This window comes from Canis aureus, chromosome 24 (assembly GCF_053574225.1).
Source record: "Canis aureus isolate CA01 chromosome 24, VMU_Caureus_v.1.0, whole genome shotgun sequence".
NCBI lineage: Eukaryota > Metazoa > Chordata > Mammalia > Carnivora > Canidae > Canis > Canis aureus.
In genome coordinates, this window is record NC_135634.1 from 15,942,177 (window position 1) to 15,956,634 (window position 14,458).

The following is a 14,458-nucleotide window of genomic DNA, read 5'->3' on the forward strand; positions in this document are numbered from 1 at the left end:
CAAATAACTCAGAGCATTCTTCAGTAGCTTGACATACCTGAGAAATACAACCAGGTCACTATGAAGGATTTCAAATCCCCCTCACAAGAGTTGAGGGCCAGAGAGGGTTATAGTGGAAGGATCACAACTTAGTGAGACCCCCCAGGTGGAGAGCAGGAATGGAAAACAAATCCACATTCTGATCGCCAATCATCTTCTTACTGGACATGTCAATACGAATACCAGGTAACGATTTTATTCACATATAAAAAAGGATATTACAAAACAATTTGTATAAGAAAATGAAAATTTACAAATTTATAAATTCCAGTATGCAAAATAGTAATGATGAAATCTAAATTGATTCAAGCTGGTGACCTTCAAGCAATGATGGACTTTTTTTCCTTTTCTCTTCAATTTTTTTTTTTACTACCATGAACAATAAAGCTTAACTAGGTATTAGCAACAGTAACATTTTATCTAAAGTAGAAAATCTATATTTGAAAAATATATTCCATATACACAAAATGAGGAAACCCTTGCCTTTACATGGTCGGTCACCAAATCCTTGTCTCATTCTTGTTGGTGGGTCTCTGTAATGTTTGAAGTCACACCAGTTCTCACTCCCAGCCCTTTTATTACCTGATGATGATTTCCTGGCATCCACATCCTAGAGACTGAGTTCCTGTGATCGCTGTAGGATATTCCAACTATGGGAAATGCAGATTGGGCTTTTCCTCTCAAGTGTTTACACAGAGTATAGAATCTAACATTATTATATGTTTCTGCAGTAGGTGGTGGTAAAATGTCTTCATCTTGATAAAATAACCCTGGAATTTTCAAATTTAGTATCAAATGAAATCAGCTTTCAACCCTAAGTATTTCCTCACTGATCCAAAGTGATGTTTCAGGGTTTAGGGCCACAGTCTCATTCCCATCCATCTAGCTCTCTCCAGCAAGTGTTTGTCTTTGAAGTTGAGGAGGGTTTCTACATGTGGAAAATATATTCAGGTCACCAGAAGCAGCACAACCCGGGCCTACTTTGATCATCCTCTGTCAAAACAAAACGCTCAGATTGCAAACAATGGCATACATATGTGAATTACAGTGAAGCCACTCGAGGAAACTCTAGTGTGCATTTTCATAGACATCTTGTGGTCAAATCCTAAATATTTTACATGACTTTCCTAAAGGCAACTCTCCTAAGAGCTGGCGACTTATCAAAATTTAAAAACCATTGGTGAATGCTCCAAAAGGAAAAGAAAAGAGGGTACTAGGGAGACACAAAAGATTGTGGGTCACCCTGAGATGATTCTAATTTCTTATTTTGGTTCAAGGAACTGAGGTCACGAGAAGAACCAAGCACAGGCAAGCTAATCCACACATATTAGAGCCTAAAACCATGGGGAGAGAAACCGGTCCAGCTACCAAGAAGAAGGCTCATTAGATGTTCCTAACTTCCTACAGAGAGAGAGAAGCATGGTCTAATAAGTGAGAAGATAAAAAGTCCTAAGAAAGACAGATCTTTTTTAGTTCAATTTAATGTTAGGTAAAAGAGTGATCTGGGTGGGGCAATTGGGAAACTACGTATTTTAGTGCACTCAAACACAGTGATGTTCGATTTCTTTTTTAAGTGCAAATGTGAAAAGACAAAGGCCAGAGCTGATCATGTAGGTTCAAGTAGGAAACAGATAAATCCTGCTCAAGTAATTCCTCTCCAGGGTGTAAAGATTAAGAGCAAATGAGCCATCTTCCGGTTTGTGGCTGAACTGGGTTCATTGTCTCTCTTAGCTGTAGAGAAAATTCTAGTGTGTAAACACCAAGGATGTAAGGGATGGGGCGCCTGACGCCACACTTAAATCCAGCATCACTGCCTATGGCAGATGACTGTACTAACGAAATGTGCACAGTCGGAGGGACCACTGTAACACTTGGGCGGACTCCATGAGGGCAGTTATGAACTGCTCTCCTCTAGGCTGCCTGCTTTTTCTTCCCATTCTAGTATGTAGTGCAGTCTCTTAAGACGGTTCGCTGGGTGTTACATTCCAGCAGGAGGGGAACCAGATAAGCAGTAATTTCTAAAGCCCTTAGTTATAAGATATGACGCAAAAACAAAAACAAAAATAAACTCATAGGTATAGAGGACAGGCTGGTAGGCTTTGGAGGCAGAAGGAGGGGAGGGGAGGAAAATTATCTTTATAAATTATCACTTTTCTATAAGAGAGAAATTCTGGATCTTCTAAGCTCAATCACAGAGTCAGAAGTAACAAATGCTTCCATATCAATTGCTTTTCACAGAAATATGCTAATCATTGTATCCAAGTCTCTAGGATACATGTGCTAAGTGGTTTTTAACACAGGGTGGTGGGCAGCTCTTTCCCCACCACTTCCCCAGCTCAGGCTCCTCTCATTACCAGCTCCGGCAGGGGTTCACAAGTCAGTAGCTAAGGTTACAGGTTCTCCGTTCTGGAGAAGGCTTGCCCTCCTCTGATTCCTAGTCAGGCCAGTTGCCTTCTTCTAACAAACCCATGATTTAGGCAGGCAATATGAAGTCAATTATAACCTCTTAAGCTAATCAGATGATGAAAAAGTGAGTTTCATCACATACAAACACTCATTTTTGAACGCTTCGACATAATAACTCAGGTAACTAATCTGACACTGACTTTTAGTAGGATAATTGGCTATATGAAATTATTCCTGGAGAGAAAGTATAAATGAAAAAACATAGAGTCTGGGTCTTCAGTCCGGTAAAACCACATTCGCCGTGAAAATAAGCATGAATGCATTTCTGTTTCTTGTTATATGCTCATAATCTCGTAGGCTGCAAACTCGACCCATCAGTCTTTGAAGTCACGCTTGTGGCATAGAAGCTTCTTGTTTAGGAAAGATGCAAAGTATTGTGAGTGCCTGGAGTCTTTCCTTGTTATTGCTTGAGGTTTCAGCTTACAGCTGGTCTGGCTCAGAAGCAACTGGTTGAAAGGCTTAAAACGCCATCAGTTTGGTTCAGATTTATTTTCTTTTCCCCCAGAAGCCGCGCAGGGTCCAGACTGTGCTCAGTTCATAAGCCTAAGCGGAGGGGCGAGTGCCCGGTGGGTTCCATCCATATGCTTCAACGGCAGAAAGAAGCAACTCCTTTAAGCTTCCTAAAACAGCAACAGAAAGGAAAGCTTGAAAAATAATACAAGTGAAAACTGCTGAGCTATAGTCTGTGACAATTATACATAACGTTTACTTGTCGTACATGTGATTTTAATAACATATGGACAGGTAGTTCATTAACAGTGTTTGGATATCCAGGTATGCACATACTCTGAGGATAAAATAAAGATTTTTATAACAACTCACAGTCACTCAGTATTTGCAAATAACACTGCAGAATTGATAATATGACCCGCAGAAACAAGTGTATTAAACAATGATTCTTTTGCTCATTTTCGACCCCTTTCAAACATTTAAAGCTTGTTTCAATGCTGCACTCTTAAAGCAGTTGTAGGCAAGATGTTAGGATCCTTTAGTCCCTTCAGAACAAAGATGATTAATGAATAGTCACATTCTCATTCTTTGCATTTAAAACTTCTGCTAAACCACTGGAGAAAGTTTAGAGATAGTTTGGAAATGAGTTCTCATCTAATCATCTTCTCCTCACTCTTCCAAGGGCAAATATCCTCAGCAAAGGGGCATGCTTAGAGCTGTCCTTTGTCACAGAAGGGCAGCGATCTAACTTCTGGAGGCATCAGCCAACTGCACGTTACTGCAAATGAAAAGAATCTTCATTTTATGTTAACCTTTCATTCACTTCTTTACTACTAATTGGGCATTGGTGACATATCAGGTAAGTTTACAAATACTTTATTCCCTAGGTCGAAGGAGAAAGAAGCTTCTAGAAATAGAAGCTTCTGAAAGAACTCTCAAAAATCTGAAATGGTTTCATCAAATATATTGATCAATTGATATGATAGTAATACCCATATGAATGCTACTATGGGAGACAAATAGTACTCATTTTGCTGATATGGAAAAAAAAATAGGGCTTTTAAGAGACCAAGCTACTAGAACCTAGGTCATCTCATATCTTTTCTACCATTCCTTCTATTATTTCATGTTGACATTTTCAATGATGGTGAAAAACATCACCAAAAAAGCTTTTCCTGTAAGTAAACAGGTTGGCCTCATTCTCCCAAGGATTTTAGCAAATGATGTCCCAAATATTTTAGTTCTATCCCTTTTCTGGGGATGTGTGTATAGGGAAAATTTGATTGGAACTGTGTCATTCAGACTAAAGAAGGTTCTCACACCTATGTGCTTTATCCTGCACCATAAAACTATCAACATCTGATTCTGGGTGGTCTTAAACCACCCACAAGAAAACTACTGTGTAAAAATACAGTTTTTGGAAACAAATGCATCATGCATTAGCAATCTGACCCTGTAAGACAAAAGAGCCATTGTGAATTTTGCAATATAGATGTTTATCAAATCATCACACTGCCATGTGATGTGTCAATTCTATCTCAATAAAGCTGGAGAGAAGAAAGGAATTGTGAAAATATGAGTGAATACTTAGGTAGGAATTTAAAGGTCCTTTGAAAATAAGGATAAATAAATCACTAAAGTGTGGGGGGGGGGATGCTATAATGACTCTTGCAGCCTTTCTGTATTTCTCAAACAGAAATACCATGCTGTCCTGAATTAGGAATGAGCCCATGGACCAAGCTAACTAAACACAAACTCAAGGAACTGGAAGTTTTTTGGTCCATAATACCAAGTTGATGAAAACAAATTCTTTATGAGAAGTAAGTATGTTCTCTATCTTGGAGAATCAACCTATTAAAAGGAAGTCTGAATTTCCTTTTGGAATCTAATGTATTGACAAAAACAGAACTGTTGAGCTAAATACTCGGCTGACCCTTGAAGCAAAGAGGGTCAGTCTCCCAAGGAAGTAAAGTTATATCTCTCTCCTGTTTGCTCTTGAAGATTAAAGTTCACTCACTAAGTATTCAATAAATGCAACCAAAGGCAAAGTGCTTTTCAGAACCTGGAAAAGATTATCTCTTAAAATGGGCTCAAAAGATTGTGTTGTTTTTAATTATAGGGGGAAAACTGAAATGATTCATGTTTTAAAAATTCCTTTCCAGAATTCAGAATGCCTCATTTATATTTACCACATTATGTAAGAATTCTAAGATAACATATCTTAGAAAGCTAATAAACCTTTCACTAATAAATGACATTGTGTAACTTGAATGTTACATTTTCTCATTCATTTTATATGTAATTATCATTTCTTTTCATGATAATCTGAGTTGAAAGTATCTTTATGGAGATCATGATTACCTTGACAACCGTCTCTGAAAAGAAGTTAATGCCATTATATACACCAATCTTCTACACTAAATGATTTACATTCATATAACTGTAATAATACTGCTTACTCCTGCCCCCATCTCACCAATGATACAAATAGAAAAAGATAGACATTGAGTCGGTTCTGATATGACTTGGCATCAAGATGTTTCACTCCTTAGTTTCAAAATTTACATCATGAAAGTGGGGACAAGCTACACAATGAAGATGAGTGGTAATTCTATTTGCTGACAATGGTCTGAAAAACCATAGATGGTCCCTGGGAACACAATTCTAGGTCCCTAAGAATTTGTGCCTAAGAACAGATGTGTGGGAAGAGGTAACTACAGACATTTGTGAAAGTAAAAGCAAGTTTATGATCAAAACCAATTGACTTGATAGCAAAGAAACTTCAGCATGTAATGAAATTGTGTCACTGATTTAATTTTAAGAGTCTCTCAAGACTTGTAGAGTACTTGGCAAAGCAGCCGGCTGGGAAATTGGCGTTAGCTGTCTTTTGCCTCTCTCACCTGCTCTTAGGGCCTGTTACGTCCTCCTCTAGGCAGCTGGGTATGCTCAGCCCCCAAGGCTTGTGGGCCACTGTCCATTCTTGAGACCCACACACAGCTCACAACTCTGCTAATTGTTGTCTTTTCTTACTATTATTATGGAAATTACAAAAATTACAGGATGGTTCAACAGAACAAGGTCAGTAAAGGCTCTTTCTCTGCTACAGAGAGATGTATTTTACAATTTAAATGCCTAATTTGTTGGCTTTTCTTCCCTTAACTCTTCATTTCCTTTATTTTGAGAAAAACAAAATTATTTTTCTCCAAAGTCAACAAATGCTTTCTGCATAGAATTCTCTATGAAGTCTCTATAGAATTTTTTTTTTTTTTTTTGTAGTTGAGAAAAAAAGTACTATAGATTTAGATCAACACATAACCTACAGGCTCTTCTTCAAAGGAGCACACCTCCACTCACACTTTGGCTTCAGACTGAATTGGTTGCTCACAAGCAGTGAGAGCAAGGCTATGCGTGTAGGCCTTGTGGGGCCTGGGAGCCTCACTCTTGCTGACACTCTGCTCTTACACTAAAGGTTGACATCTTTTCAGAAAGAATATATTCCGACATTATATGGGCTCACATGAAGGAAATGCTTGTAGACAGTAAGTCAAATTCAGGAATGGCTATATCCTCACCGGAAGAGGCATTGGTTTCCCTGATGCTTCTCTGCCTCTTGCCCTGCAGCCTGCCCAAAAGCCCCATGTCCCCTCAGTCACCATCTCTATCTCCTTGCAAATCTGATTTCAAGCCCTTTCTTCTAGAAGGTTATTATGCAGTCTTTGGACCCAGATCATGACTGACAATCAATTTCTAACCAAAAAGATCAGTGAAAGCAGAGCAATCTCAAAAACATCAGAAAAAGAGGGAAAGGAGAAGCTTGGGGAGATCAAAATTCCCATTAACGACGGTGAATCAAGCGATGGTGAGGAACTGTTTACAAGATGCTCCTGTGACTAACTCATGTCTCTCAACCAGGAACGTTGCTGGGGGTGCTGTGCTAAGTACCTGGATTTACAAGGAGTAAAAGGATGGAGCTCATTATGACCAGAGTGCCTATGCATTGAAAAAATAAAACAAAACCCACTTGTAATTTAATTTAAAACATATTCTCCATCCATATAAGACCAAGAAGTTATGAAGGATGGAAAAACTTTCTCATCAGGTCCCCCCACCTTCTATGGTGAGAGGAGTTCCAACCCGTTGGGTCTGTCCTGAGTCAATGCTGTGTCTTCATTGAGGCCAGTCACTGCCTTACCTGCAGGGATGTCTGAGTGGTCAGGTCAGTGATGTCACCACTCTCCTGCCGTAGCTGGCTTCTGGTAGTCAGTGTATTCTGAGTCAGCACTGGTTCTGTCGGGGGGCTGTTATGTCTAGAGAAATCAGTAGTTTCCATAAAGTTTTCAGAATGCTCTGGAAGAGCTCCACCAACCAAATCCTGGCTACTGTTTGAATCCAAAGATGATGAGCTTTCGTTCTCTGGACTGAGAGAATGAGTTTCTTCTCCGGGGAGTTCAGGATATGAGTCACAAAAAGAGATGTCATCATCACAAATGGGATTCTGCATCAGAGGCCAGGCGTCTGAAAACTCACCACAGATGGACCTTGAAAGGGACCCGAAGAACGTGGGCATGGTCTCCCCTGCTGGACCTGTGTGTCTAAACACACATTCAAAAGATCTTTAAGTCACCTATGGGGAGGAAAAACACCAATACAAAGCAACACGCCAGCTCTGCTTTCAAGTTTTCTAGATGCAACAACAACTGATTACGTCAGAATTCTAGTGCTTCCTTTGCTATAAACTTGCTTCCATACAAAAAGTTTAATTTCTCCACTTACTTTAAAGCTGAATGTTTATACCTACTTCTAATCAACATAGTTATGACAGAAGTGTCACAAATCATGAATATGAGACAAAAACAAAATTAATGGAGTGTAGAGTATAAAGAAAGTCGCACTGGATATCAGTAACCCTGAGAGACTCATTTACCTCTTGCCAAGGCTTTGTCCCCCTCCGATGTCCAGAATGTCATTAATAATATTTTGTAAATGATGTCTCATAGTTTGACATGAAAAGTGCTAGATTAGTAGAATGCATATTTGCACAAGGGGACATGCATTATATGGATTAAAAATACCGAGTTACCTCTCCTGAAGAGTGGCCTTGGAATGCACCCTACAGCCAAGAGTCACCCGGTCCCCGCTGCAGGCCTCATCACAGCACAGAGATGGAATCAAGTGGACAGGCCCTAGGGAAGCCAGCAGAGGTGTGAAGCACAAGGCTGTCTTCTGGGAACTTTCTCTTTAATACCGGCTCAACAGTGCTGGAGAAAATTCAGCTATTCCCCTTTGGGTGACTCTTTGGGGAAAGGAAATATGAGGTTTAATTCTCTCTCTTTTGGGAAGCCTGGGTGGCTCAGTGGTTGAGCATCTGCCTTCAGCTCAGGTCATGATCCTGGGGTCCTGGGATCAAGTCCTATATCAGGCTCCCTGCAGCAGGGAGCCTGCTTCTCCCTCTGTCTGTGTCTCTGCCTCTCTCTGAATAAATAAAATCTTAAAAAAAAAAATCTCTCTTTTTTGTTATCTTACAAAAATGCTGAAGTGCTTGTATGAAGTACCTCGGGTAGTCAAACCCAGACAGGCTGAATGGTGGTGCTGGGGCTGGTGGAAAATGGGACATGGGGGCGGCAGGTCACTTTACTGGAGATGGAGCTTCAGTTTGGAAAGATGAAGGGGCTCTGCTGATGACTGGTGGCGATGGCTGTATAACAGTGGGAATGGACTCAATGCCACTGAACTGCACACTTAAATGATGTTAAAATGATACATTTCATCTGACATTTTACCACAATAAAAAATAACACTGAAAGGTAAGGACACAGCCTGTGAAAGCAAATGTGAAATGAGACTGTCCTACATCAATGGTAGAACAGAAATGGTAGAAACAAGAGCATATTTCTGCTGAGTGGACTAGCAGTTAGAACAAGAACATAAACACATTCAAACCCTTAACACACACAAACACAGACTCACACACAGTAATTATTATTATTTTTTTTACTTCTAGGAATGTAATGTAAGGAGCAACTAGATGTGTACACACATCTTTACAAACCATTTTGTTCACTGAGGCAGCATAGATGTTTGATTACAAAGATAATATAAGCCTACTGAAGAAAAAATTTTTTTTTAATTTTTTTAAACTTAAATATTTTATTTATTTATTAATGACAGACACAGAAAGAGGCAGAGACATAGGCAGAGGGAGCAGCAGCTCCCTGTGGGGAGCCTGATATGGGACTCCATCCCAGGATCCTGGGATCCCGACCTGAGCCAAAGGCAGACACTCAATCACTGAGCCACCCAGGTGTCCCAGAAAAGAAATTAAAAAAAAAAAAAAGATTTTAAGGAGAGGGATTAAGATAAGAAATTTAAAAATAACTATTACCTAACTTCATGAACTGGAAATATACACTATCAACATTTAGTGAACTTTTCTCTCTGTATACACATACATATATAATTCTGGTTTCATAGAACCATATACATACTAAAGCATACAAATATAGAGACACATACAGAAAGAGAGAAAAAGATGTGGAGAAATTATATGTTTACATATACATCTATATGTTTATGTGTGTAACCCAAGTTTTCATGAGTAATTCTCTCTTTTATCAAAAGGAAAAAATATTGTGGAATTAATAGTTTTCTTTTTGAAAATGAATGTTAAACATTGACATGCATTTGTGAACCAGTGTGAGGTAGGCTGGATAACTGCACACATTCGCCTAAATCTCTCTCAGTGTGGGCCCCACCTTGTGCTAAGTGAGTATATGTCACTGTGCTGCTGTGAGCATGGGGAACTTCCCTGGATCCATGGCCAGTCAACTCAGCAAGCCCATGTCACGCTCACCGTGAGACATTTCAAAATTATTTAAAAGCAAAAGGCACTGCTTTTCCTTTTCAAAATGACTGTTTCTGGGGCTCAAGCAGCAAAAGTGCAAGATGAGCCTGGAACTTATTTTGTGTCCCAGAAATTAAGAAAGTGCTAAAAGAATAACTAGGACACGTCAAAATGACACATGAGGCGGCATGAAGGGACATGCACTGGCCAAACCTAGGAAAATGTGAGTAACAACGTAAATGATGATAGCAAAGGAGCATACGCCGTGGAATAGAGCCCACAAGTCCACATTAATTCAAATAAATAAATGAGGAAGAAGTTCTTTCTTGCTGTAGGAAGCCAACTAATAAAGGTGGAGAGAATGATGGAATTACAACACAAGCGTTTGTAACCATCATCGTAATGACTGATTCAGGTAAGAATCATCAGTGGATGCTAAACTCCTGGGTGAAAGTTTGGAGAGTTAACAGGGTATTTACATATTTACATAGTCTCAGAGAGTCTCCTGCAAGGTACTGATGAACTACAAAGAGAAGAACACTAACGTTACAGCAGAGAAACCTGGCAGGTGCCACCTTAACGAAGGGACCCAAATTACCCCGACCAGAACAGGACAGCCACACATGCTGTGACTCTTGATGAGGGACACTGGGAAGGACACAGCATCACCTCTGCAGTATTTCTCAATATAGTCTTACAGAAACATCAGGCAAACCCAAACTGAGGGTCATTCTACAAAATTACTGGCCTGTGCTTGTCAAAAATAATAATGTCATGAAAGATTAAGGACCTATGTCAGATTAAAATAAGGTAAAGAGATTTGACAACTAAATGCAACAATGTCATTTGGGATTTTCTTTTACTATAAAGGACATTTTTGCAACAATTAAGAAAATCTGAATACGCTCTATAGATTATACGATAGCTTTGATTTAACGTCAATTTCCTGATTTTCATAAACTGTGCTGTTCTGTAAGAAAATGTTCTTGTTCTTTGGAAACAAACATGATTAGTATTGAGGGGAAAGTAGATCATCATTTGCAACTGATTTTTAAGCGGAGATGGAAAAATTGTGTATAAGTACATATATCTCTATGCTACTTAGAAAAATGTTAAAGCAGATGTGGAAATGAGATAAAATGTTGTTATTTGGGGAATCTGGGTGAAGACAGCGTCAGAAGTCTTTGTATCATTCTTTCAACATTTTTTTAAGTCTTAAATTATGTCAAAGTAAAAAGACAGAAGAAAAAAGGCACTGCCATAAAGCAGGAAACCACATATAAGTGGTCAGCTATCCTGAACCTTTCTAGGCTTGGTGTTCTTTTAGGAGGATGTGCGCCAACGCCATCTGCCTATTTAATCTTTCTTTTTGGATAGATGTTAAGAGGAGACAGAGTTTGCCCAAAGCTGCATTTTACTACATTGGAGTTCATCTCTCAGGAATTATTCCTGCCCTCTCAGACCCCAGCCACGCTGTGCCAGCACAGTGTCTGGGAACCCCAGCACTGGCGGTGTTTTGGGGATCACTCAGGTATTGTCAAGACTGTCTAGAGGTCTATTACCTACATAGGCAAAGGCAAAAATAGAGCCACACACGCCACAGAAAGACTTATATTTTGTTCCCAGCCCATTCCTAAAACAGAAGGCAGTAATGAGCAGTAGCAAAATAAGTCTGCTGAAAACTTCTTACTCCACATATGGAACGTTAGATCAGAAAATGGAATCCTGTAATTTCTTGGTAAGAACGACTGGACAGTTCCAAGAGCATCAGTCAATCTAAGTGGATTGAAACACTCAGCTTCAAGAGCGGCTCTGAGAGACAAAATGGCACTCTCGGCATTGCTTTAAAGGTGCTATGAGAACATAAGGCCAGGCAGGAAGGGCCAGACATCTAGGAAGGCTGCTGCCATCCAATTCTACTCTGTAGAGGAGGTGAGGGGTCTTCACAGTGGGGGCCAAGAGGGAAGTGTAAGTGTTTGAACCTCATACTGATGAATATAAGTAAGTGGCAGAGAAAGTATTATCTTTGCCCATTTTTTTTGCCCTGGTGAGAAACCAATTTCCATTTGCATGACTTCCCTAAACTTCCTTGCGGCCAGTAGTCCCAGGGGCAACTGAGGTATGTGTAAACCCCTGTCATAGATCTTTCTCCCTGCTCTTCCTTATTAATGTCCAAAAAGACATTAATAAGACACATCCAAGTTCAGCTTGAATCCAACAGACAAGACAAGATATACACTCCTACTCTACAAAAGGAGGATACTATTTTCAATCAGTTGGCCCAAAACAATAAAGGTAAACTTGCCTTAAAATGTTGCTGAACAATTCTAGAATTTTAATGAGATGCTTCTGTTTGATACTTAAGAGGCTCAAAACACCCAAACCATTGGGGGACAGAGAATAATTTAACAAGATTAGCTTTAACTAGAAAACCAAGCAGAGCAACCTAGCTGTGGGACGAACAGGGACAAGTGTTTGCAAGGTCTATGTCCCTTGTGCTCCCCGAATGGCCTCTTGACTGGCTGCACTTACCACAGGTCTGGGCCGAGTCCCGGTGGCACCGACAACACGCTCTGGGAACAGATTCGTTGAGCCGACGTCTGTCAAAACATGACAGTTCAGAACCGTTGTACTGAATGTCTTGTGCTCTCAGAGACCCTACAGGGGGCGAGAATTCCGTCAGTGAAGACCATCTCCTCTATAAAGACCAACGAACACCTTAATGCAGACAGGTACCCCTCTAGCTCTTATATTTCTGAAGAGAAAGACAACCATCATTCACATTTAAAAATATTTCTTCTTACATGAAGGCACAAATAGGAATTAATATGGTAAAGCTCAAATTATAGAGCATTTCTGTTGCCAACTTGGAATGGCTTTCATTTTTGCCGGATGGCAGGGGATGCTGCTGCTTTTTCAATGTCCTTATTAAGCGGTGCCTCTGGGGGACCAAGGGGCTATGGACTCCCTTTCCACATCCACTCTGTCCCTTTATAGCTCCTGACTGTTGTCCCAGTCAAGGCCTCGTGGACCCTCTGGTGACAATGATGACAAACACATTTCACCCAAATGCTAACAAACAGAAAGAGCTCCAAACTCACAGCTGGGTTTTTTCTCCATAAACTGCCTCTTACAATAGATGACACAGAGGATGAGCAGGGCCAGCAGGACAGTGGCCAGGGCGCTGCAGATAACGGCCGCCAGGGCTGTGTCCCGCGGGCTGGAGGCCGTGGATGGGATTTTCACGAGGTTGACCTTACTGGTACCTGGAAACCACAAGAAGGGGGTCAGCAGGCTCTCAACAACCTCGGAGACTCTGATGCTTACACTTGACTTGAGGGTCATCTTTAATAATGGCCTTCATGGAAGGTAAGTCAGACCCCAGAAAACAAGAGGAGGTATTCTAAGAAGGCTCAGTGTTCCCTCTTCTTAGAAGATCTCTTTAGCACTGCACCTTCACCCTGCACCCCAAATGTGTGGATGTGCCACTCCTCCTTTCCCACAGCACCGCGGACACACAATCCTCAACACATTGCATTGCCTGAATGTTCTTTTAGGCCCACTAGACCAGAGCTGTTTGCCAGCTGGAATTCCTCATCTTTTTCCATCTCCCAGTGCTTGACACAGCATTTGGCACATAGTAGGTGTGTAATATTTGCTATTTGATTGGAATTAGACTGCCTACATTTTCAAACACACTGACTTAAGGGATGCTTTTTGGGGCAACTTTAGGGAAAATAAGGAGTGGGATCATTCACAACCTAATTGTGACCCCCAATCTCTGAGACAGTGAACATTTTTTAATGCCTGGCTATTGAATTACTGAACAACAGCTAAATTTTAGAGAAAAAAACAAACAAACAAATACTATTTCTATACTATGGCTGGGCAGCACAGTAATGTATTAAGAAAGTGTCAAGAAAGAGATTCTATTTTAGAGGGAGGTATTGCATCATGGTCAAGGGCTAAGGTTCTGGAATCTCATTGCCTGGCTTAACCTCTGGATTTCTAACCCTGAGCCAATTATTCAATCTCACAGAATATCACTCGCACCTCTGTTCTATGGAGGTAATAATAGGATCTGTCTCACCTGGCTGTTGAAAGGATGAAATGCATTATATCAGGTGAAGCATGTAGAACAGGCCCTGTACTCGGTGCTCTAGAACCACTGATTGCTGTTATTAATCATGATGATATAATTAGCACTTAACTTTCTTAGGGTACTGGGAAGCATGAACTCACTTAAATTAGAAATCTATATTAAGTGCAGTCAATTCATAACCTACTAACTAACCTGAGAAGAATCTGAGAGAGCTTGAAGCCTAAACAGACAGGCAGTTATGCCTTTTCCTCCTCTGGGTACCTGCCCTGCAAGATGAGGTGGGCCCTTCTGCTCCCTGCGGATGCTCTCACTTCCTTAGTGCCACTCAGTGGGGGCTCCTGCAAGGCTGAGGGTTACTCCAGATCACTGTGGCCTGAGAGAAACATAACATGCGTCCCTCGTGTAATTTGAAGTTGTCTAGAAGCCATGTTAAAAAAAGTAAAACAAACAGGTAAAATTTATCTATTTTACCTAACCCAATATATCTTAAAATATATTGTTTTCATGTAGTCAATGTACAAATTATTAATGACATAGTTTACATTCTCTATTTGTACAAA

General features: G+C 40.3%; 1 protein-coding gene across 3 annotated transcripts in view; it reads right to left on the bottom strand.

Annotated features, from left to right (window-relative positions):
• Positions 1-213: 213 nt before the first annotated feature.
• The window catches only part of TNFRSF19 (TNF receptor superfamily member 19), an 89,335-nt gene continuing 75,090 nt past the window's right edge, over positions 214-14,458 (bottom strand). For all 3 annotated transcript variants that reach the window (XM_077868389.1, XM_077868388.1, XM_077868390.1), the window contains 5 exons: positions 12,898-13,062; positions 12,329-12,454; positions 8,036-8,138; positions 7,148-7,547; positions 214-3,125 (listed from right to left, as the gene is read on the bottom strand). In XM_077868389.1, the coding sequence (XP_077724515.1) occupies positions 3,117-3,125; positions 7,148-7,547; positions 8,036-8,138; positions 12,329-12,454; positions 12,898-13,062 (803 nt within the window). In that variant the 3' untranslated portion in view covers positions 214-3,116. The remainder of the gene's footprint in view (positions 3,126-7,147; positions 7,548-8,035; positions 8,139-12,328; positions 12,455-12,897; positions 13,063-14,458) is intronic.